The sequence below is a fragment of the Pseudonaja textilis genome, chromosome 2 (assembly GCF_049901715.1).
Source record: "Pseudonaja textilis isolate UNSWEBS1 chromosome 2, rPseTex1.2, whole genome shotgun sequence".
NCBI lineage: Eukaryota > Metazoa > Chordata > Lepidosauria > Squamata > Elapidae > Pseudonaja > Pseudonaja textilis.
The window spans coordinates 210914797-210939925 of NC_141991.1; the positions used below are offsets into that span (position 1 = coordinate 210914797).

Consider the following 25129-nt stretch of genomic DNA (forward strand, 5'->3'; position numbering starts at 1 on the left):
ATCTCTACTATCTGTTTCTCTCCCCCCCTTCTATCTATCTATCTCTATTTCTATCTCTCTATCTTCTGTTGGCCACCTATTACAAGAAACTCTGGGTGGCCAACAATGATAAAAAATGCAGTACAGAACAAAAATATTTTAGACAAACAACAAAAAAGTCCAATGTTGAGACTGATAAAACTTGCATACATCAATCAAATATAGTATGCTGATCCCATCCGCACCGTGGTCCCAGTACCTTGGCAAAAGCCAGGCCTTCACTGTTTTCTGGAAGGCCAACAGACAAGACATGCTTCCAAGGTTCCACAGGTGACAGTTTATAAGGGAATTTGATGCAGGCCTACCCCATCTATTAGGGATAGGCAATTGCAAAAGTAACCTGACCTTGAGCCATATAGCACTTTAAAGATGATAACCAGCACTTTGAATTACATTCAGAAGGTTACCGGAAGTCAGTGCAGTTCATCAAGAGATGGTGTTACCTGGGCATACTGCAATATGATCACTACTGTCCAAGCTACTGCATTTTGGAGCATCCGTATCTTCTAAATGCTTTCAAGGACATCCCCACATGCAACATTTGCAATAGTCCAGTTGACTATGGCATGAGTGACCTTGAGCAATCTCTCCTGATCTAGGAAAAGGCACAACTGGTACATGAGGTGTTTTTGGGCAAAAATTCTCCTAGCCACAATTAAGTCCAGGAGAATCTTCAGTTGTGCCCCATCTCTGACTACTGGTGGTGAGGTGTAATTCCAGGCAAAGTTAAAGATGGCAAATCACTGGATGGGGGAGAGGGGGCAAAACCCACAGCCATGGATGTGTCTTGTCAGGGTAGAGCTGAACCCAGATTATCTCTCTTAGATCTGTATGCAAAGCAGTAAGAAATACCCACTGATTTTGCTGTTTAAAATCAGTGACTTAGTTTAGTTCAGTCTTGATTGGAAACACATCAACAGTAGCACCGTATATTGATGTGCGTAATTGATTATCTGTATTGGTATGGTACTTCACAAGGTTGCTATTGTGGGTAAAGAAGGGAGCAGAAAGGTGGGTTAGATAAGTTGCTGCCTTGAGTTACTTGTAAAAATAATAAGGTAGGATACAAATAAATAAATAAAAAATAAAAATAAATTTAATATCTTCTAGGCTTGGGTAAAGCATTTGGAAAGGTGCTTTGCAAAATGAGTTATATAGCACTATCCTTGAAAAGTTAAATTATTTCTCAAAGGTTTGAAATTCCATTCTATGGATCTCTATGAAAAAGACTGGAAATATAATTTCCACTATGTACCAGGCAATTAAATAGATTTTCATATGCCCTAATAAGTGAGGTGAATACTCTTAAGAACACTCAGACTACCTACTAAACAGTTTCAAATTGATAGTTACCCAATGAAGAGAACTTACAGTCCCTTCCAGATCTCACAACACTTCTGAAGAGTTTTTATTTTAATAAATCATAATTTGGACAATTGTTTTAGCAGTGAGTTAAGTCTTTTACATGGGACAAGGTGGCTGGATTATCACATGAACTTGAAAATTACAGAAATCCCTGCTGTATTTATCAGTTGTAAACTAATCTCATTCTATATATATAAAGAGTATGGGGGAATGAACTAAGTAAGTGTCACATAGACATTGCTATTTGATCAGAAAATATCTCAATTTAACTGAAATATACTTGCCTGCTTCCTAGGATAATATATGGCATATTTTAAACAGATGAATCTTATGTAGTGTCTAATACTAAGCACCTTATTAAAATACCTAACAATATTGGAGTTCTGTATATCATGTAACACTGAAAGCAAAAGGAGAAGGGGATGGCAGAAGATGGTTAGTGTCATTGATGCAATGAACATGAATTTGTGCAAACTCCAGAAGACTAGAGGACAGGGGAGTCTGGCATGCTCCCCTGTCCATGGGGTCGCAACGTGTCAGCCATGGCTTAGCGATTGAACAACAATCTCACATGAACATATTCTCTTATATGTAATTAAAATTAATACCTTTATCAAAAGTAGTATTTATACCATAGAAACTACTATGAAGTTGACATGAGCCTTTTAAAGGAGGCAACATAAAGATATGAATCTATGTCTTTTTAGCTTTTTTGCTTTCTTTAATATGCAGTTTTTCCTTAAATGTATTTGAGACTATACATCTGGCTACTCTTGAATTCCTGAGCTGAATTGTACCCTATCTCCATTTAATGTATGCTATGTCTCCATTTAACTATAAGAAACTAATTTCAGTGGTGTTTTCTTTTGCCTAGTCTGGAACCTGTCCTGTGTGTCGCCATGTGCTTCCTCCCGGGCTCTCAGAGTCAGCCACTCCCATATTTACCTTCTTGCCCGATCAGGATTCTACTTCTTCAGTCCAGAGTGCCTCGGGAACACAATAAAGGAATACCTGAACAAGAATTTAGTCCATCACATTGTACTGTAAAGTTCTTTTATTTAATGATAATATGAAATTGGTTTTGTGTGTGCGCATGTGTATGTGGCATACTATACACACATACATAAAAACATGTAGAAATTCCAGCACACACATTTTGCAAGAATGCGAGCTTACAAAATGGTTTAGAATTATAATAAGAATAACAGACTGAAAAATAAAAAGGTTGCACTAGTTTTCTGCGATAAACTTATTGCTCTTAACTAATGTCTAAAGGTAATTATTCAGTTTGTCTTGAGAAATGATCATTAATGTGGCACTTATATTCAAAGTAATGCAGCTGCAGTGCAGTTGGAGCTTACACAAGTTATGCATATGATATGTTTTACTTAATATAATTTTAGAGGCTGGGGTTACTTCTCTTAAAATAGTGCCACTTAATTACTTTGTATATAACTCTTTCATATTTGCATCAAATGTGAAGAAGTTCTGTGATAACATCAGTAGCATACTTTGGTTTCACTGAAAATAAACAGCATATAATCAAAGAATTACCCTGTGATTTCATCATGACCTCTGTGTGCATGAGAGCTTTTGTGACTAGTACAAAATAGGTTTAATTTGGATTATTTTACACAGTTCAAAATCTGCACTTTCACATTCCTGTTACAAGAATTGAGGAAACAGCAACAGAATTATAGAAGGCTTATAGAACTAAATGGCTTGATATTAAAAGTATCTGCAACAGCCTTTCATTGGAGCAACAGGTGCTCAAAACAAGACATTTTCATAAGTACAAGTATTGCAAAGCTATAATATCCATATAATACTGATGGAAATCACAATGGAAATCGGGTGACCTGTTATTAGAGAACCAAAATAGCCTCCCTGTGCAGTTTCTTAATGTATTTAATTTCTGCCTCCTTGTAGTATTGTTTTGTGTGAAACTACAGTTCATTTCAGTAAAATAATGAATTAACTTATTAGCTGTATTCACTACTGTAGAGATTAATCAAAATGAAAGTTTTTGTTTTAGAAATTAGTTTTTTATAATTAAATGGAAACCTAGCATACATTAAATGGAGATAGGGTATAGGTTATTTTATTGTACAGTGCCATAAGATATGCTTTCAGAGGTTCCAGCCAGATCTTTTTCAATTAATTTGATATTAGCTGGACTGAGCCTTTATAGAGCAAGAATCTAATGACTACATTTTTTTTCTTAACTATAGTTAGAATCTGTGTCCCCCCCCCCCGGCCCGGAAAAATACATTTGCAATAAAACAAGCCCATAAAGGATTGTGGGGGTGGAAATCAGTGACGGAATAATCCAAAGGCCATCAGCTAACAATTTCTAGAGTAGAAGAGAAAAACAGTTGGGTTCGGTTTCAAAATGGAATAGACTAATTATTATTAAGACTTCCAGGGCATTATTGCACTCCCACTCCTGCAAATTCTGCATTGCTGAAGATACAACCTTACCATTTTTTCAGGACTAAAGGAAAGGGAAATTATGTTCTCAGTTGCCTAGTTACAAGATGTTTTCTTTCATTTTTTCTAAAAAGACACGGTAAAAATTCGTAGACTGTTTGATACGGAAAATCAAACTTTAGCATAGTGGACATTAAGATAAATTCCTTTTTTAACCACAGAAGACTAGGTTCCCCTGGCTTCTTGGTGACATAAATATATGATAACAAAAATTGGGCATTTTCTGTTCTCAGCAATATAAAAGATGCTTCTTGAAAACTAAATTTCATAGATTACCTGAATAAACAGGCATTCTGCAATTAAACTATTGCAATTAATTGACTTTTTGTACAAGTATATAATCTAGGGACATGATCAAAATCTATGATCATACAGCTCACGTATCTTCTGTATTGCAGAAATAAAGCTGCAAAGAACTACATTCTGCTCTCCCCTCATTAGGATATCCTCATAAGTCTAAGTTGGGCATGAAACTCAGATTGCAGCGTCATGTGACGCATTGGGACTTTTCCCCCCTTCGCTAAACCAGGCATGGCCAGCGCGTGACGCATCTGGCCCGTGTGCCAGGAGTTTTGACAGCCCTGGTCTAAGTGCTATTGCTATTATCAAGCAAGCTTATTTGCTTTATTGCTTCAACATAGATTCCAATGTTGAAAGAACTACCTTTAAACAGTATTATGGCAATGCTTAAGTTGTAACTACTTGTAACCTGAGAAGTAAGCATACAGCAGATTCAGTGTTATAATATTTCTTTCAATTTGAGGATGTAAAGTATGTAAGTTGAACTCAAAAGAGAAGCAAAAAATAGTTTTTTTTAAGCATCATAGGAAATAAATACAAGATTGATCCTCGCACCTGTGACGAGCTATTGGTCCATAAATCTTGTGGATGAGTTACTGTGTCATTTATGTTAATTTTCCACCCTGCATTTTTGCATCTGAACAGCCATTCAACCAGCACTGTATCTATAGAAACAGAAATAGAATCTAAGGTAACGACTGCCATGAGCATATGGCAACAAATTTTATGCTTTTGTTTGGCCATACAAATGGAAAAAATACATATATGCAATGTAAGTGAAGTAAACAAAGTCAATAATGTTCGAAAGCGAAAAAGCAGGGTTAGTAGCCATAAACTTTGGGGTTTCCTCTTGTCTGTCTGGAGATTTCATCTCAACAAAATGTCTGCAACTGTCAGCCAATCCTAACTATGTACAACTGGAAGCTACATGGAGAAGTAAAGTTCATAATTCTCTCCATTGATAGAAGAAAGGTTCTGTACAAGCAAGATTTCAGCAATTTGAATTGACTAAAAGGTCTGTTGGGAAAATAATGCATCTACTAGATGTTGAGTGCTCAGGGAAATAGCTTTTAGCAGTCAAATAGGTCCACCAATCCAAGAGCTGATTCAGACCAATAGGAACTAGTCACTGTTTCTAAATCTAAATCATTTGGGCTTGTATTAGATTAGCCTTTTCTTGTATTGCCCTAATGCCACCATCAGCTATATTTCCTAGAAAACCTTCTTTCTGGATAATAGCCTTTTGGATGATGTCTATATAAACTTAACATGTTGCCTTTTATAAATATTGAAGTAAGTCCCAAATACTGCAAACAGCATTTTTCTGTACAAAAATCCTTTGACATGCTGCTTCAGCAGCAGGTAAGCTGCCTTTCCTCTGTTGTCTCTAAAGCTTTGACCTCATTGGCTCCCCTTTCATTAGAAATCAATTTTCTCTTGGCCTGTAAAACTTGTTCACAGCTTTAATATTTCACTAGAGTATCATTTCATCCAAATTTCACCCAAATTTGAATTTGAGTTTTCTTTTAGCTATTTCTGTCTTTGGGATTAGAAATGTTAAGTAGGCTACCTACGGTGGGTAGAGTTAAATATTTTGGATGTATTTCTATTGTTACCAGAGATAAAACTCTCCTTTACAAGCTAAAAATGGCATGTATAGGCACTCTGCAACCTTGCAAAATAGGCTAAGGGAGAATGGTGGATCCAAAGGTCACCTATTAGGCCTTCATAGCTAAGGTTGGATTTGATTAGACCAACTTAACCAAGATGCCACAAGGGTTTTATTATTTGGACAGGTGCCTCAGATTTTGTATAGACTAAAGACCTAATGGAGACCTTTTAAATCATAGCTTTCCTCAAATTAAGAACTGAGCACAACAGATACCATACGCTTCTGCAACATGCTACCAGTTTCATTCTGTAAATCCTAGTACACACCTCCATTCTAGTTACATCAATCATTAGCTACAATCTCTTTAAGCTCTTAGAAGGACACAAGCCTCTTGGAATTGCTTCCCTAGCTTTAAAAAGTTGCACAACCTTGTGCTGTGATGTGAGCATGTAAACTAAACTAATTTTCTGTGTAAATTTGAAACTACTTTCTCCATACTTTTTGGATGTGTGTAAAAATAAATAGTTTCTCTGTTTGAATATTAATATTTGTCTGAGTTAATTCTTCCCATTGCTTGTTAATGTAGAAAATGAACCTGAATTAATTTCCTTTAATTTTTCTAGTTCCCAAAGTGCAAAATTAACAGTACAAATTAGCTGTGGTTTGCACTGCACTGCATTTCAAAGATCCAACTTTTTGGCTTAGGAATATATAAATATACACATCCATGTGCACAAGAAACTCAAGCAACAGCAGCAGACTAGTGCATGGAAACAGCTAGAAAAGGAGATTGACTTTCTCCTTTTCACTTAGGATCCAAGCCATTAGCTCTACAAGAAAATGTCCATCACTTCAGTATAATTTCCTCCCAAAGGAAAAAAAAAAGGATAGATATCAAGCCCTCCACTTAAAGTGTGGCTTCTCCAGTTCCATTCTAGCCCTGTACAAGTATCCCAGAATGTACTTAATGAAACTATACAGATAGGATTCCTGGCTACAGATTCCATTAGATCCTATAAAATACACACTTTACAATCTCTGTTGAAAGTAGATCTAGTCTTATTGTAACTCCAATGCTGCAGAAACTCGGTCAATAAGAAAAATTGACCGAGACTTCAATCCTGTTCCAAGATACTTTCAATGTATCCTGTCAGTCCTTAATTCAAGATCTCTGAACACATCTAAGCTCCAGCTTGAAGGCTTCTAGCTAAGCATCTACATGAATGACAGGTCCCATTACAACATTAGCTAGAATCACCATGGTAATAACTTTGTAATAACTTGGCAAGATAGCTACAAAATTTAAAATGATACTGATATAAAATTCAAAACGATATTGACATACAAAATAGGCTGGAAGTAACAATGAAATTTAGCACAGATAAGTGCAAACACTTTCACTTGACAAATAAAAATGCTACATACAAATACTGTGCATAAGTGCTGTAAATCAAGAATGCTTTCAGAAATAGTGTTAATAGTTTATTTTTATCAATTAACAAAATGGAAATTAAATGAACAGAAGAGAAATTCAAATCAAATCAATGTTTAATGTGACCACCCTGTGCCTTCCAAACAGTACTGTGTTTCTCCAACAATACGCACCCCCCCAATAGGAAGACCCAGCATGTTTTCTAGGCATAAGGTGAAATGAAGCCCCTCCCCCCAAATTTAGGCCTAGTTTAAAATGTGAAATTGGGGGGGAGGCAGGGGGAACTTGCTGTTAGAGCACCCCGCAGGCAGCCATGCCTTGCCACCAGCCGCTCCTAACAGCCGATCATGGCAGAGCGTGGAGAGCTCCCTACCCCCACCAAGCGCCTTTGCTGCAGACCTGGGTATAGTGCTGGGTGCAGGCCGGGTCAGTGGGCAGGCAGCGGTGGTGGTGGGGCACTTTGCATCATGTCCGCCGCTGTTGCTTCCTCTGCTGCCGTTGCTTTCCCTCTGACCATGCGCTGCCGCGTTTGGAGTGCTGCGCATTCCTCCACTGGCAGCGTTTCAGCCGCTTCTCGGGCGGGGTTCTCAAAGGAGGATTCATCAGAGGATTCACCTCAAAGGAGGGGAGTGCATTTAAAGGGGTGAAGCCTCCTTTGGGGTGGATCCTTTGGAGAATCCTCTGGGAAGCTTGGTGCTAAGGGTCTGTAGAATGATTTCCTTTCTCTTCTGTTTGGATTGGAAGGTTTGCCTCTGCTCGAAGGGCAAAGTGGATAGTTGTTTCCCTTTTTAACACTACCGGGAAGGGGAGAAAAGGAAACTGCCCGGCCAGTCTGTATTCTTAGGGAACTGATGGAGGGAATGAGAGTAAAGAAAACTTAAATGGGGGGAAAGATCTGGGGGGGGGGGTTCGGGCAGCTGGAGCAAGAGGAGAGTGCCCGACCCTACAAGGGACGAGACCATGACCCGAAGCTCTGGGGCGGGAAGCAAAGCAAGGCCTGGGGGGGAGAGAAACAATGGCGTCAGTGGGTAGAGTTGAATATTTTGGATGTATTTCTATTGTTACCTTTCCTTTACAAGCTACTCCCATGTAAATGAAGAAAAGATTGCAAATTTCCAGATTTATAAATTTCCAATAGGTTTCATTTAAAAAAAATAGTTTTAAGTTAAAGAGTCAAGAATAGAAGGATAGCCAATGGCTTCAGCTTCAGGTTTCTTGATTTTCACCATCCTTTAGCTGCTGGCTAAAAGAAAACTTATCAAAAGACCATGATTTTTCTATCTGAATGTGTAATTCTGGTTGACACATTTCCATATTATATATACATTTAGCAGAATACAAGTTCACTTTTAATGCTATTTCTAAATGGACAGCCAAGCTAGTCTTTTGCTGAAAAAATACTTTGGAGTCTTGTGGTGTCGAAAGGCTAATATGTGTATTATGATATTTCATACACAAGATGTTATCTTAAAGTACATCTATGTGCCAGTAATCCATATTGTCTGCCTCAGTTTCTGGGTTTATTGATATGAGTAGAAGACTACAAGCAAGCCATGCATTGATTTTAGAGAATTTCACATCCTTATACTTCTGTGCAAAATTGGCCAAGTGGTAGCCATAAGAACACACCACTTTTCTGAAAATGACAAAAGTGGCATTTTACATAAGTTCCTGACGGATATGTGTGTGATATTGGGATGCACATGAGAAAGGGGCAAAGATTGATTTTATTGCTGATACCATTGCTGACCCTCAATGGTACCCTTCCCACCTCTATCGTGATACCACTGCTTCCGTAACCTTCCCTTCTTTGTACTTGGGGTATTCACATTTCATTAGGGAGATCTAGGCCTTTTCTAACTGCCCCATCTCTGCCCCAAGTGCCATACGTTCCTCTTCCAGCTTTAATTTTGCCTTTCAAGCATCACAGTTCTTCCTATAATTTTCTACACTTCAACCTGTGCTCTACAGCTCTGTTCACAAATTGACAAAAGAAAAAAGAAGCAAACATAAACCAAACGTATGAAAAAGTAAGATAGGCATCTATGTAAATAGAATAAGTTTTTCATAATTAAAAAATGTATTTGGTTGTGGTTGTTCTTTCTTACATGAGCCTGGGGGAAGGTCGAATTTCTACTTTCAAGTAATTGAAGACTTGGCCAATTTTCTCCAAAGCAACAGAATCTGCTTTGTATCAGGGATTACACTGACAAAAGCAGCATTGTCCCATTGTGAAGCAAGCCTCTCCTTTCCCATGTGGATTGTGATGTCGCATGCCATATCACAAGGGCAGAGTTCTGTAAGGGGCATAGGTTGTGGTGATTCTAATAGCCAGATTCGGCTATTTGGTGCATCCTGGTTCATGCTATCGAAAAAAAAAAATCAAGTGGGAGGTTGCAACTGTGTAACTGATACCCCTACACATGGTAGATGAATTGATGTCGATATACACATATAGAATGGTGGGCTTTAGTCATGGGTCGCAACCACCAGCTTGGCTTTTACTGCTTCCATGGCACTGTTAAGTGGACCTTTTTTTCCTCCACTGTTTCCAATTTATGTATTTTATCAGTAGCCTCTGGCTTTGCCTACTACTATTTTATTATTATTTTTTAATTGAGGAAGGGTTGCAATAGACAAGGCTGTATCCTCTTTTCCAATTCTAATTATTTTTGCCATTAGAGACACTACGCCAGAGGAAGGGAGGAAGAAGAGGCTAAATAAGATTAAAGGCAGTGTTTGAAAATACACACACACACACACACACACACACACACATATAGATCTAGGTTGTGTTTGGATCTTTTCCCGTGTAAGATTGAGAGTATTTTAGCGATGTTTCAGCGAGGTCCCACTTGCCATCCTCAGGCTGGTGCTTTCGGCTTCATGCCAGTGCAAGCAGTGTGTGATCGGAGCTGCCGTCTCTCTATAAATATGGTGGTGGGGGCTGGTGTGCTGGGCTGGTTGGCTGTGCTGCTGCCTCTTGATTGGTTGATGGAGTTGATGTTGGTATAATGGGCTGTGTGATGGCCTTGTGAGTTTTGTTGTGGAGATATCCTGGATCTTGTGCTGTAATCTCCTGGGTCGTTTGTTTTGTAGTGATCTTTTTTCCATTAGCCTCTCATGTTTTAAAGGCTTGGGTAATGGGTTGTGTGATGGGCTTGCAAGTTCTTTTGTTGTGGTATCCTGGGTCCTGCGTTGTAATCTCCTGGGTCGTTTGTGTTTTGATCTCTTTTCCATTAGCCTCCTGTGTAGTAACAGCTTGGGTATCATCACAACCCATTACCTAAGCTCAATACCATACATGTAAGTACCCGTGAAAACTTATTATATATATATATATATATATATATATATATATATATATATATATATATATATATATATATATATATATATCCTCCACTAGTTCCATTTATCTGAAACATTTATCTTTCCCATTTTCTTTAATGGCAATTTGTTTTCTATTATCTCTAGCTCACTAGCCAGAGATAGACATTTTAAATCATACGTTACTGATTGAAAGAGATCAAAATATTTATTTGAAATCTTTCTCTTAAAAAAAGAGAAAAATAAATCTGTTTTATTTCCTATTACATTTCAGATGACCTCTAAGAGCAAAACATTTTAAAAAATAAATTGAATTGCTGCAATAAAAATGAGAAGATAAATATAAATGTATGCAGACCTCTGGTCACTGAGGTCAACTAAAGAATCTCATGGAAAAGGGATCCATAATTCAAGCTATATTATCTATCATTTTCAAGGACCTTGAAAGGTAGGTGGTGTAAAGTAGTAGTGAACACATTTACTAAGCCATAGCAGAGTTAAATTTAATGTGTTGCAGATTAAAAAGTTAAAACTCAAGTAACGGTAAAAAAAAAAGCTGAACATTCTCTAAAATCATAGTTCGTAATACAATGACATTCAAGATCTATTCCATTAGCGTTACATGGTGAATTCTCTCTCCTGTCTACAGATTGCTCGCAAGATGGCAAAAAATTCAAGGATAATTCTTATCATAATGTTTTAGGTGCTTTTAGGTTGTCTGAATCCATTGAATTATACAAGGAAAAAATAATGATCATTACCAACCAATTTAAGATTTTGATGATAATCTATAAAGTCCTATGTGGCAAAAGGCCAGGTAATTTGAGGGACCATCTCCCTCACTTGATATAGATTCCATCCACTAGATAATGTCATCTGGTGAGATCCAGGAAGAAGGCCTTTTCTGCTGCTTCAACCTTCCTATAGAAGATCATTCCACCCATGGTCAAGCTATCCTGACCTTGATAGCCTTCTGGAAGGGACTGAAGACTTGGTTTTGCCATCTGGCCTGGAACTGAATGTTATAGAGCCCATAAAATGGCTGTACTGTTCTTAAATGGCTGTGCTCTCCAGGGGACTGTATTGTATTGCTTTTAATTTTTCAATACTGAAAAAACCACAGACAATACTGCTACCCTCCAAAAATATCTTGACTATGTATCAGAATGGTCAAACAAATGGCAACATCAAATCTCAACAAATAAATGCTCTGTCTTACATATTGGCAAAAATAAATAAATCAGAAAATAAAACACAAGCTGAATAGTCAAGACCTTATTGATGATCCAAGCTCTGTAAAGGACCTTGGAATACTCATCTCTAATGATCTAAGTGCTAGAGCCCACTGCAACTACATAGCCAAAAAGGCATTAAGAGTTGTTAACCTAATCCTACGTAGCTTTTTCTCTGGTAATATCACACTACTAACTAGAGCATACAAAACATTTACTAGACCAATACTCGAATACAGCTCATCAGCCTGGAGCCCACATTACGTATGTGATATTAGCACAGGTCAGAAAGTCCAGAAATATTTCACAAGAAAAGTTCTCCACTCCTCTACTCATTGTAGAATACCTTATGCCACCAGACTTGAAATTCTAGACCTAGAAAACCTTGAATTACACCGTCTTCGGTCTAATCTTAGTATATAAAATCATACATTGCAATGACTTACCTGTCAGTGAATACTTCAGCTTCAACCATAACAACACAAGAGCACACAATAGATACAAACTCAAGGTTAACCACACCAAACTTGATTGCAGGTAATATGACTTCAGCAACAGAGTGGTCAATGTCTGGAATACTCTACCTGACTCTGTGGTTTCTTCCCCAAACCCCAAAAACTTTAACCTTAGACTGTCTACTATTGACCTCAGCCCTTTCCTAAGAGGTCTGTAGGGGGCATGCATAAGCTCACCAACGTGCCTACCGTCCCTGTCCTATTGTTTCTTTTATTTTTCTTATATGTACCCATTTCATGTATTCATAACTATGTATATACTTATACCGATTATCTTGTGATTGACAAATCAAATAAATAAAATAAAATAAATAAATAAATAATTTTTCAATTGTTTTTGATGTTGGTATTGTTTGTATGGCTGTTTATGAATCGCATGATGGCTTAGAGATGAGGATGCTTGCCTTCAACTCAGAAGATTAAGAGTTCAATCATAGGCAATGACAGATGCTTCTCTATCAGGGCATAAAGAGAAAAATCTGCTGCAAACTTTGCGTAGGCGTCAGGAAAGGCATCCAGCCAGTAAACGCTCAGCTTCATTCAGTCATTCCGACTCCACCCCCAATAAAAGGAATTACAGGGTCATAAAAACAAAAAAAAATGTAGGCTGTTTTATGTTCATTTCTTTTGGTACTGTCTTCATTGTAAATCACCCAGAGCTATAAATAAGAGATGGGCAGCTATATAAATTGAATAAATAAACATATAAATCATATCCGTATACTTATTCCAGTTTGGGATGTGGGATAGAGGGAAAAGGTTTCTGGGCTGCTAGCTATGGAGGAAAGGCCAGGAAAACCTTTATTGGTTACCGTGATTGTTTGCTGAACATTTTATGCATGCATGTTTAGTTTAAACAATGGGTCGGGGGATATGCAGTATACCTTTTGCAAGTTTAGCAGCTATGTATTTTTCAGTCTTTTTTTTTTTTTTGCAGTAATTGCTTCTTTAATTTTAATTTGTTTACATGTAATAGAACTAAGTGCAGTATTACATGCAATGTAAGTCAATAAATACAAAAGGGTGGATATGAGGGAAATATTTCTTTGGGAATGTGCAAGGAATTTTCTTTCTTTCTGCCATGAATGTGTGTCAATCTGAATAGCGCTCACATATTCTGAGATGTCTGGTAAGACAGGCTCTTGGGATCTCTGAAATATTATTTGTCCATTCTGAAAGTTATGCCAAATATAGTTTTGTTCCTTTCATTTGCTTAAGAATACATTGTAGAGCATCAGTTATTGTATTCAAAGAAATCAAATGTTGTTGATACAATCCTATAATGACAAAACTGATCAATAATCCCTAGCCAGCCATTTTGATGCTTCTGAAAAAACCTGCTGAGTTAAAAAGAATTCCAGGCCATGATCTCCTAAATGATAGAATGGTAATCAGCTATGACAATGTAGAGATAATCTCTATAAATGTGAAGATAAGCTTCATTATTCAAGTTCAGCTGATATTATGGTGTTTTCTATCATCTTAAAAAAAAAGAAAAGAAAACAAGATAAAACAGCAATGTAGAATTATAGGGTTGGAGAAGATCTTGATGGTCAGCACAATTAATCATAGTGTACCGGGCAAATAACTGTCCAACGTTCGTTGATGGGGCATCCCTGACTTCAACAAGCAGGCTATTCTATTGCTTATTAGCTCTGACAGCCAGGAGATCCCTTCTTTGGAAGGTTTGGATCTTCCACTCATTGCTTTTTATCTGACTCTTGCATACTCTTGCATTCTACATTCATGTTCCAAATAGGTGGCTGGGAAAGGTCACAGTCAGTGAAGACAAATGCAGTAAAGATTCTAATAAAAGGAAATGGCTAAATTTGCCTTAAATCATTTCCATCATTACTCAATAGAGCACATTGGCGGAAATGTAATTCACTCCATATATATATAGTTCAATTCATAGCTATCTTACTCTGACTAACAGCTAATCTGACCACAATCTATAATTGGTTGGTCATGGAATGCCAGCTATGAAGAAAGGGGCCAAGCAAACCCTAGTTTGCTTTATTGCCTCCTGAAAAAAGACCTTTGAGTGTGAAGGTATCTCATAATTCATGGGCTTCTAATAAAATGGGATATGTTTTACTGTTTATTCACTGGCAGATCTGCTCTTTTGCTGCTGCATTTGTCCCTTGACATATGTAAGTCAGTGAATGGGTGGAGAAGTACTTAAATAAAGCTTTGTCCATTTATGAAAGCGAACATGGTGTCAGATGTGTACCTGTAGAATTTCAAAAGCCAGAATGACTTTGCCTTCCGGTTTTCTTTGCCCTTGTGCTGCGTGTCTGTTAATGAGTTAGGAGCAAGACAGTTAATTAACTGAGCAACTTTAATTGATTAGCATTCTTATTGAAAACATCAGGATCTTTTTTTAAAAGCCCTGGTGGTTTCAGTAGCAGGGATTAAATAGCTAGTGTAGCTGAGACTATTCAGCACTAGTTAGATGTAATTTATTGTTCTATGAGTGCAACAAATCAAGCTGGATGTTCTTGAGGAGAGAAGTAATTGATTCGTTTTACTGATAGCAAACTGAAGGCCAGTTAGCACTGTGATACTGTAGCACAGGCAAAAAGACAGTGTTACTGAAGCTGTTTCCAGGGGAAAGCTGTATTATAAGTAAGGCAATTCTTAAGTTAAACATTGTACTAATCAGTAAATGCCAACCTGCTGATGTCTCACCTGTAGTTGCTAGCCTTCTTTTCAAGTTCTCATTATGGAGAGAAGACAGAGGGTCCTTCGTGAGAACTTTAAGCCCATCCTGATTTCTCCAGGCTCAGCCAGAATCATGCCCTTCAAAATACCCTTCTTAAGAGAGATGCTGAGTAAACAGAGAAAGAGATTGGGCCTTTGATCCTCCCTCTGAAATTCAGGCAATAATGCTAACCACAACTAGATTGTTTCTAAGATGCTCCACTCATCTTCCTAATGGTTATCAAGACTCTGGATATGGCAGAAATTGAGAAAGAGATTGACTCAAGGGGATACATTTTTTTATCTGAAAGTCTTTTTCTTAACATTTGATGTGGTAAAAGTAAGTCAAACAGGGGTAAAGGAGAACTGAGTTTGAATTATCTGTCATGACTTACAAAACAGGTGCAATATTCTAAATAAAGATGATGATAGCCTATGAACATTATTTTTTAAAAAATCAGAAAATATATAATCCTGTCAAATATCTCATATGTTTATTTATTAACTATGATAGGATGGTGTACATTTGGAATTGCCTCTTGATCACAATATTTGATTGCCAAATTTCATTGGAGAAGAACAAGAATAGTTAACGAAAAAGCCACGGGGATTTACCAATTAGAAAAGAAAGTGTGTTTAAGTCTCCCAAATTAAGTTAAAGTGTTTAGAAATTGCTCAAACCAAACAAGAATTTCTACTTTATGCATTTCTGCATGGAATATAACAATTAAACATAAAATCTCATGATTTATTTTATTTTTACCCATCCCTGATAAGATTTCACAAATAAAATGATTAACATTGCTGGAAACTCAGCATTTTGTTTCTGAATTCTTAAATATAGGTTGTGCCTAATTTCCCATCACAGAAACTTCTTAGTCATCACAGACACTGTGTTAACAAGTCAATTTTCCAAAACGTTTCATTCCTCCTTGTTTTCCCTCCATATCATTTCTCAGGTTATTCTGGAGTGTCCTGTGGAGCAGGGGTCGCCAACCTTTTGGATCTCAGGGACCACCAAACTCATAATTTTAAATCCCGGTGACCACTAACCGGTTCTGTGGGTGTGGCCTAATTTGTGGGTATGGCTTGGTGGTCATGTGACTGGCAGGGCATGGCTTGTATGTAAATATTATAAATATTTATATAAATATTGATTTTTTTTATAAAAAAGCAACTTTTATGCAAAATCAGGTAAGGCAGGCAGGCAGATTGAGTTGCTCACAGAATCACAGATTCATTCAGAGATCTATCTATCTCTCATTGGCTAGCTCAGTCTGTCACATAAAATTTGCTTGCAAGCAAACTCATAAAATTTGCTTGCAAGCAAACTCACAAAATTAACTCACAACATACCATGTTTGTAAATATTGAATTTTTTTTAAAAAAGAGCAATTTTTACCCAAAATCAGGCAAAGCAGGCAGATTGAGTTGCTCACAGAATCATTCAGTGATCTATCTATTGGCCATTGGCTAGCTCAGTCTCCCAAATTTGCTTGCCGTGAGTCTGTACTGAATTTGCTTGCAAGCAAATCTTCAGTCCTAAGGGAGGTTCGGCTGTACTTATAAGCAGAGCCGAAGATCTAAAGATTAGCTGGAAAGCAAGAAATCCAACCATTTTCTGCTTCCTAGTTAATCTAAATCTCCCGGCACAGAGAACAGATGATGGTCAGAAAAAGGAAAAATAGAAATTTAGCTGGCAAGTTTACCAGGTAAGGAGTGGGTGGGTGGGGAGGGTTCCCATGGGCCATGTGGGTGGCACAGACTTGTGTTTCTGTGCAGCCTGGATTAATTGCTTGGGGTGAGATTTCTCTGCGGCCCACCAAAATTTTCTCACGGCCTACCAGTGGGCTGTGGAGACACAGCATCAGGCACTAGACAGAAAGAAAGGATTTAGCAACCTTCCCAAAACAATACATTGCAGAAGCAGAAAGAAAGGGGTGATATACCGTCTCCCTTCAGAGATTATCATGAAGCCACTAATGTGAATTGGCATGTGTTTATCAGCACATAAATGCTTTCCTGGACTGCAATCCATGTTTTGGTGTTGCTGCTCTTGCCCTTTGGAAGATCATTCCCTTTAGAGATCAGGGTGGCCCTGATCTTGGTGGCCTTATGTAAGAGCCTGAAGACCTGGCTTTGCCATCTGGCTGAGATACCAAAGTGGTGTGGAGCCTATAAAATGACTGCATCTTGAATTATTGGGCTCTCCCTGTGATTGTATTGCTTGGTTTTTCATTAACATTTTTTATTATTGTATGGTTGATTTTTTTTATTGTTTGATATTGTTTATACTTTAATTGTAAACTACTATAAGCTAATTGTAAGCAAATCATGAATGTGAGATGGAGAACTATAATTAATTAAATAATGCAAGCAACCAAGAAGTTCTTAGGATAGAAGACTTTGCCTATTCTGGTGTAGAGCTCACAGACTAAAAGATCATACTCCAAAGACATTAAAATCTTGTTTGGAGCCCGCTTCATTTTTTACTACTTCTACTTCTCCCCAGCCAAAATGCAAAGCAGCCAACAGGAGTTAAATGGTTTAGAAACTTGTTGCAGAGAATCTGACAGGTACATTTCTTCATCTCTGACAATAATGAGACAAATATAGCAATGGCATACTATAATAACTAATATTTTTCCCCACTCATATCACTTTGAAAATAGTTGACTGTGACAGCCATTTTACTCAGCCTAATCAACCAACACTTCTCATATCTATGTTTTTCCTATAAATAGGCTGAGTGAGGCAGTTGCCCACACGAAGATCCTTAGATGTTTCAATTACATCACTTGTAGAGTATGAGAGTTCAATGACTGGATCTCTTAAGATGGGATTGTCACTTCTCCCTGTGCACTATTGTTCTGATAACATTCAGATGTCTCTAACTTATAGTATACATAAAAGAAAGGAAGATACAGGCTCAGATCTTCTGAGTTTAAAAGAAATGGTCTCTATAGATGTACAAAGAATAAGTTGTTACTTTTAGTACTGGCAATATTTCCAGTTTCACATCAAATTAAAATATTTAGAAGGCTAAGAAACTATACACACAGTTTGAGATATTATAGAAAAGTACCAGCAAAGTAGTATATTCTATTTCTAGAAAATCCACTTTAGATATCTTTCAAACTATTTTTTTTTTTGCCTAAAGACAATTATTTCACTTTTGTCATCTGTATTTGAGTGGGGACAGTTCTCATTAAAGAGATATTCCTCATGACCTTTGGAAAAGTAGCTGACAGATAACTCTATAAATTAACAAAAGTTTATTATTAGACAACTCAACAGCCATAATTTTGGAATATTCTTTTTCTGTCTTCTGTTTCATGGCAGAATTAGATAATATCTCATTTATTTTGCTTATTGTTATATAGCTGTTGTTGGTGTTGGCCATATTTCTTAAGATATCCAGCTTAGCTCAAACCCTGAATTTCATTCCTTGAAGAGATTGTCCCTGTGCGGTTTATTCGCTCATGGGAATCAAACCGCCAAACTGCCGACCTCAGTGGTGCACAAGCCCCTCCCCCATATGAATAATTCTCCATGAAAGCTTTCCCAGTCTAGTGCACTTTACATGCAGTATGATATTGCTTCCAGAATTCTTATTCCACTTGGGCCTGGTGACTGAGAATTATGGGAATCTGGAAGACGCCATGCTGGGAAGGGCTGTCAAATACAAATGTGTTGTTGGTTATACAAACATTCTCTTCTCTTCCCCCAATTTCCTTTTATTTATATTTGCTCATGTTCTACAACTTAGAAGCTTCCTGATTATTGAACCACTGAAAGCATTCAATATTACAATTAATGCTGGATCAGCTACTGCAATTAGGGGGCAGAGTTATTTATTTTATTTATTTATTTGATTTGATTTGTCAATTGTTTACAAGATAATAAGTATAAGTGTATACATAGTTATGAATACATGAGATGGGTACATATAAGAAAAATAAAAGAAAAATAAAAGAAACAATAGGACAGGGACGGTAGGCACGTTGGTGCGCTTATGCATGCCCCCTAGAGACCTCTTAGGAAAGGGGTGAGGTCAATAGTAGACAGTCTAAGGTTAAAGTTTTGGGGGTTTGGGGAAGAAACTACAGAGTCGGGTAGAGTATTCCAGACATTGATCACTCTGTTGCTGAAGTCGTATTTCCTGCAATCAAGCTTGGTGCGGTTAACCTTGATTTTGTATCTGTTGTGTGCTTTTGTGTTGTTATGGTTGAAGCTGAAGTATTCATTGACAGGTAGGACATTGCAATGTATGATTTTATATACCATGCTTAAATCAGACCGAAGACGGCGTAATTCAAGGTTTTCTAGTTCTAGAATTTCAAGTCTGGTGGCATAAGGTATTCTACAACGAGTAGAGGAGTGGAGAACTCTTCTTGTGAAATATTTCTGGACTTTCTCAATTGTGCTAATATCAGATACGTAATGTGGGTTCCAGACTGATGAGCTGTATTCGAGTATTGGTCTAGCAAATGTTTTGTATGCTCTAGTTAGTAGTGTGATATTACCAGAGAAAAAGCTACGTAAGATTAGGTTAACAACTCTTAATGCCTTTTTGGCTATGTAGTTGCAGTGGGCTCTAGCACTTAGATCATTAGAGGTGAGTATTCCAAGGTCCTTTACAGAGCTTGGATCATCAACAAGATCTTGACTATTCAGCTTGTATTTTATTTTCGGATTTTTTTTGCCAATATGTAAGACAGAGCATTTATTTGTTGAGATTTGATGTTGCCATTTGTTTGACCATTCTGATACACAGTCAAGATCTTTTTGAAGGGTAGCAGTATTGTCTGTGGTATTGAACAGCTTTACATCATCAGCGAAAAGAACGCAATTGCTCTTAATATGATCACAGAGGTCATTTATGTAGAGTATGAAGAGAGTTGGTCCTAGAACACTGCCTTGGGGGACACCACTATTGACAGGTACAGAATTTGATAGGACGCTCCCAATTTTGACCATTTGTTGTCTGTTTGACAGGAATGCTTCTATCCAGTTATGCAGTTGTCCAGAGATACCATAGGATTTTATTTTTAGTAGTAGTTTGTCATGTACCACTGAATCAAAGGCTTTACAGAAGTCTATGTAGATTGCATCTATTGTTTTGCCCTGATCAAGTTGTGTAGTCCATATGTTTTTGCAGTGTAAGAGTTACAGATTACAGGATAGTTTTTTTCTGAAACCAAATTGTTTATTGGAGAGTAGGTTGTTTGTCTCTAAGTGGAGGATGATGGATTGGTCAATAATTGATTCCATGACTTTACAGGAGACGCAGCATAAGGAGATTGGTCTGTAAGTTTCAACTAGGCAAGGGTCTCCCTTTTTGAAGATGGGGATGACTGTGGCTAGTGACCATAGGTTAGGCAAGGAACTGGTCCTGAAAGATTTTTCAAAGATTATGCTTAGAGGTTTGGCTATGGCAGTGGATAGCTTTTTTTAAGAAATAGGCACATATTCCATCCGGTCCAATAGATAGAGATGGTTTTAGATTACGAAGTGCTTTTTCAACATTGTCTTCTGTAAAATCGATATGTATTAGATCATTGTAGTTACCTGTGGTTCAGCTAGGAAATACTGGGCATGATCCATTGCTGTTTACAAATACTGAGCCAAAAAATGTGTTAAAGATGTTGGCTTTAATGGTGTCGTCGTTGCAGTCTTTACCATTAGGTCCTATCAGGGGTGGGATGGACCTTGAATCTTTTAGTTTGTTGTTTACAAAATTGTAAAAAGCACTGGTGGAATTGGTGCTTAGAAGGTTTTCCTCTTGTTTAATGTGATAATTGGTGCATTCGGTCTTTATCTGGTGGCATAAATTTTTGTATCGGCTTTTGAAATTGGCAATGTGACCAGATTTGTTTTTCCGCCAGAGTGATCTCTTTTTGGATTGAAGTTTCCTTATTGTTATGGGCAATCTGTTTTTTTGTTTTGTTTTGGGAGTTGTTGTTGGTACATATAGTTTGATGACTCTTTTGACTTCAAGTAAAAATATGTTGTAATGGTCTTCAACAGTATTGCATCCAGTGAATAGAGATTGCCAATCAAGAGATGAGAGATCGTTGTCTATAAGATCATAGTTGCCTTTTTTGAAGTTATAATTGGGGATTACGTCATTGTGGTGGTTTTTGTGTGGACGTATGTTGAGACAAAAGTCAATCATATTGTGGTCACTGCTGGAAAAGGGTTCTTTAGTTTGTATTCTGTAAATTAAATTCAAACTATTGCAGAAGATGAGATCGAGGCAGTTGTTTAGTCTAGTGTTGTTGGTTACTAGTTGTTCCAGTCCCAGATTTGTAACAGCATTGTAAAAGGTTGCGTGTATGGTTTCAGTTGTACATTCATTTAGGGTCCAGTCAATATGAGGCAGATTGAAATCACCAAGAAAGATAAAAGGGTATGGGCAGGATGCTGCCCATGTTAGTAGTGTATTTAGCTTGTTTACATGTTCAGTGTCATAATCAGGTGCTCTGTAACATAATAAGAATCGAATTGTGATATTTAAGGATAGTTCACAGATAATGGTCTCAGGAAGAGCAAGCTCCTGGGTAACTTGGATATTTTTTAGATGTAAGGACTTTTTATAGAAGATAGCAACACCACCTCCTCTACGAATTTCATGATCTGATTGGTAAAGATGATAGTCTCTTACTGTGGTAATGGAGTCAGGGAGAGATGCGTTGAGCCATGTTTCACAGACAAATATAATGTCGAATTTAGCCATATTTAGTAGGAGGAAAAATTCAAGTATTTTATTTACAAGGCTTCTTGCATTGAGTAGCTTGCATTTAAGGCCAGCAGTAGTTGGAATTGAGGTAGTTAGGGGCGTGCGTGCCTAGTCTTGGGTGATGGTGGATTGGTTAAGGTAGGGTTGTGGTTGAAGGTTAAAGCTGAGTTGCGGGATGTGTGACTTACTTTTGATACAGTCAGCATGGTAGTCAATGTACAGGTCCTTCTCTCCATTGTCTAGACATTTTTTGAGTTCAGTGTGGAGTACACGGGAGCGGGCACATTGCTGTATGGTTAGGTCAGGGCGACAACGGAGGTTTTTATGGTTGGTGTTGGTTTTGGCGAGTGAATTTATAGTGTAAATGAATTTGCGTTTGCTTGATTCATTTTTGCAAATGACCCTGCAGAAGCGTGCGGTCACAGAGCCGTCTCTGTTTTTGAGCTCTCGGCCAATGCGGGAAATGTCAAGTATTTCATCAGGGGAGATGGTTGATGCTTGATAATCACTGATGATGTTTCGGACAGTTGTGATGTCATCATTATCATTGATGCCCTCTAGACCAAATAAGATGGCGTTTGGACGTTTCCGTTCACGCTCAACAGCTTCTCTGATGAGGATTGGGATATCAATATTTGTCTGGGTTATGTTTTTTTGTGGATTGGGTTATGGATTGGGTTGTGGTTGTTGGGTAGAGATGTGGTTTGTAGCTATTGGATGTTCAGGTTTTTGCGTTGTATCTTTTTTTTCGAGGTTGGATAATCTTTCTTTTAAGGCGTCCAAGGATGCTACTATCTTTCTCCACTGTTATCTTTCTCCACTGTGATTTTTAAAAGCTCAAAATTTAATAACTTCACACGAGGTGCCAAGTTTTAAAATTAAAGCATGACTGAATTTATTAGAGTACTTTTAAGAACTCAGAGACAAGAGAGGGGGGAGGGGGGGAGGGGTAGGGAAAGAGGGAGAGGAAGGGGGAAGGGAGAGGAAGGGAGGGAGGGGGAGAGAGAGAATAAATGCTAATTTGTTGCATTTGTGTATGTGTGGTTAAAATCTTAGCATCTGTTTGCACTGCTGCCTGTTAACATATATTGTGCACCATGCATGTAGACAGTATATCAAAGAAGTGTGAAATGACAACATTAAGATGGGGAAGCAGTACAAACAGATGGTGTGTTCACTTAAACATGTTCTTTTCTCAAGCTTGGTAGAGCTGTTGAAATGTTGAAATGTTGTAATTCATTAAAATAGTTGAATTGTACACACAAACCATTCAAAAGTGGAAAGAGAGAATCTGAAAGCCCTACCGGGACTAGGTTAGAAAATAAATCCAGGAATTTCCTTTTAGCAATAAGTTACAGCTCTTGCAAAGCAGATCTTGCAAAATTGATTGTCTTAGTTTAGCATTTATAAGTCATTAACAATAATAATTAGGATATCACCAGAGCTTTGTTTTACATTTAACAATTCCGCACAAAATGCATCAGTGACGTGTGGTAAATGGAGGGAATATATCTGTTTATGGTCTGGCATTTGCTTAAGTCATAAATATTGTTAATTACATATAATTAAAATAGAGATGGGACATTTCCATGAATTCAAAAGTAGAACATGGGGCTTATGTCAGTAACTTTGGCAGTGCTACTTTAATCTGAAAACATTGATTTTTTAAAAATATACTTAATACAGACACAGCAATAAAATTGACCATATAAAATAGGCTTACAATACATGCATAGTAAGAATTCAAAAATCTTGCCTGCTCAACAAATATTGTTCCAGAAACAAAGTGCTGTGTAGAAAGGATATAAACAGGAACCACATTTCAATAAAAGTACCTGACTGGCTTTGACCATTTACTGAATCAAGTCTACTACTTCTAACTTAGAATTTACCAATCACTGGTAGAAAATTTAATCTTGAAGCAGGCACATCTTTGAACACCGTTTAGTGGAGCACAAAAAAACATAAATTACTTTATAGGACAATCGTTGCCAATTCCAATCCCCTCAAAGTGAGGTCATTATCAACAAATCAAGATGAACATTTATAAAGCAAAGGTTGCATGAAATAACAATGGTTATTTCTGCATTAATTGGTTTCTCCTTCTGAACTTGATCTAAATTGCATTTGTGTGCATTACTTTTTTGGGTGTTCCACAACTGAAGTATGCTCAGTCGTCGATAAGAAATATTTTTTCTCACAACTACTTGAATACTTTTTCTGCTTGTTTACAAGCTGAAAATCATTCTTCGTTCTCTTTTGGGCAGCTTCCATTGAATATTTGAAGAAATCTATGCCAAATAACATTAAAAGGGAGCTTGTATGTCTGTGATTAACTTCTCTAATTTTACTTGTAATGGTTTTATAATTTATTCTGAAGTAAAAGTAAAATATATTGTAATTTAAATCTGTTAAACCATAAATCCATGAATTATTTTGGTATATGTGGATAAACAAGGAACTGCCAAGGGTCTGTCTCCATTCTAGTAAATAAGGACCCCAGTATATTTGCAATAGAGAAACACAGACTTTTATTATCTTGTTAATTTAATTTTTATAAGGTCTTTTCAATTTCTGTAGGTTGACAGGTATAATTGAGCAATGACTGCTATAGCTGGGCTTCAAAAGCTGCACTGTGAATACAAAAATAGTAGGATATGCAGACATTACACCTGCATCAAAGGTTCTGGAGATCTTATTTGGGCATGGCCAGGCAGTCAGAACAGGTCTCATTAAACAAGGAATCTACATCTGAATCACCAGAGCTGCAAAGGAACTGAAGGCAGAAATCCTAAATGTAATTATTTGCATGCACACCTTCAACAACTCTAACATATATTTTTATAAATAAATCACACAAGTGGACCTTTAAAAAAGCCCAGTCAAAGAAAAGCAATATGTTTTTAAAATGTTATGTTGCTGGATTTAGAACCAGTAACCTTCTATTTATCAAGCACATGTAAGCATGCTGCTGCTGTAATACTATTGATAACACTAGCTATACAGAGACGTCAGGGTGCTGTTTATCAACCTGAACAAATTTAAGATGTGGATTTCAACTCCCAGAAATCCCCAATCAGCAAAGCTGTTTGGGAAATTCTGGGAGATGAAATGCACACATCCTAAAATTGCCAAGGTTGGAGACCCCTGCCTTAGAGAGTTGCGACAATTGTTACTACGTTCTTGTTGGAAGCATCTACCAAAGCACTTTAACTTGGGGAATGGGACTTTCCTATCCTTGCATACTGTAGTCAATCAAGTTTCAGATATATTTACGTAGAATTAACAAACAGAGCAGATAAACTGGGCTGGCACATTCTGGAAAATATTGTTTTCAAGCTGGAATAAGCAGAAACACATAGGCAGAGG

General features: G+C 37.3%; 1 protein-coding gene and 1 long non-coding RNA gene across 10 annotated transcripts in view; one reads left to right on the forward strand and one right to left on the reverse strand.

The window, feature by feature from the left end:
- PJA2 (praja ring finger ubiquitin ligase 2) overlaps positions 1-2952 on the forward strand; it is a 42028-nt gene extending 39076 nt beyond the window's left edge. For all 9 annotated transcript variants that reach the window (XM_026719745.2, XM_026719761.2, XM_087926977.1 and 6 more), the window contains one exon: positions 2279-2952. In XM_026719745.2, coding sequence (XP_026575530.1) covers positions 2279-2407 — 129 coding nt within the window. In that variant the 3' untranslated portion in view covers positions 2408-2952. The remainder of the gene's footprint in view (positions 1-2278) is intronic.
- Positions 1-25129, reverse strand: part of LOC148127354 (uncharacterized) — a 49751-nt gene that overhangs the window by 12434 nt on the left and 12188 nt on the right. The gene's annotated exons all lie outside the window — the stretch shown is intronic.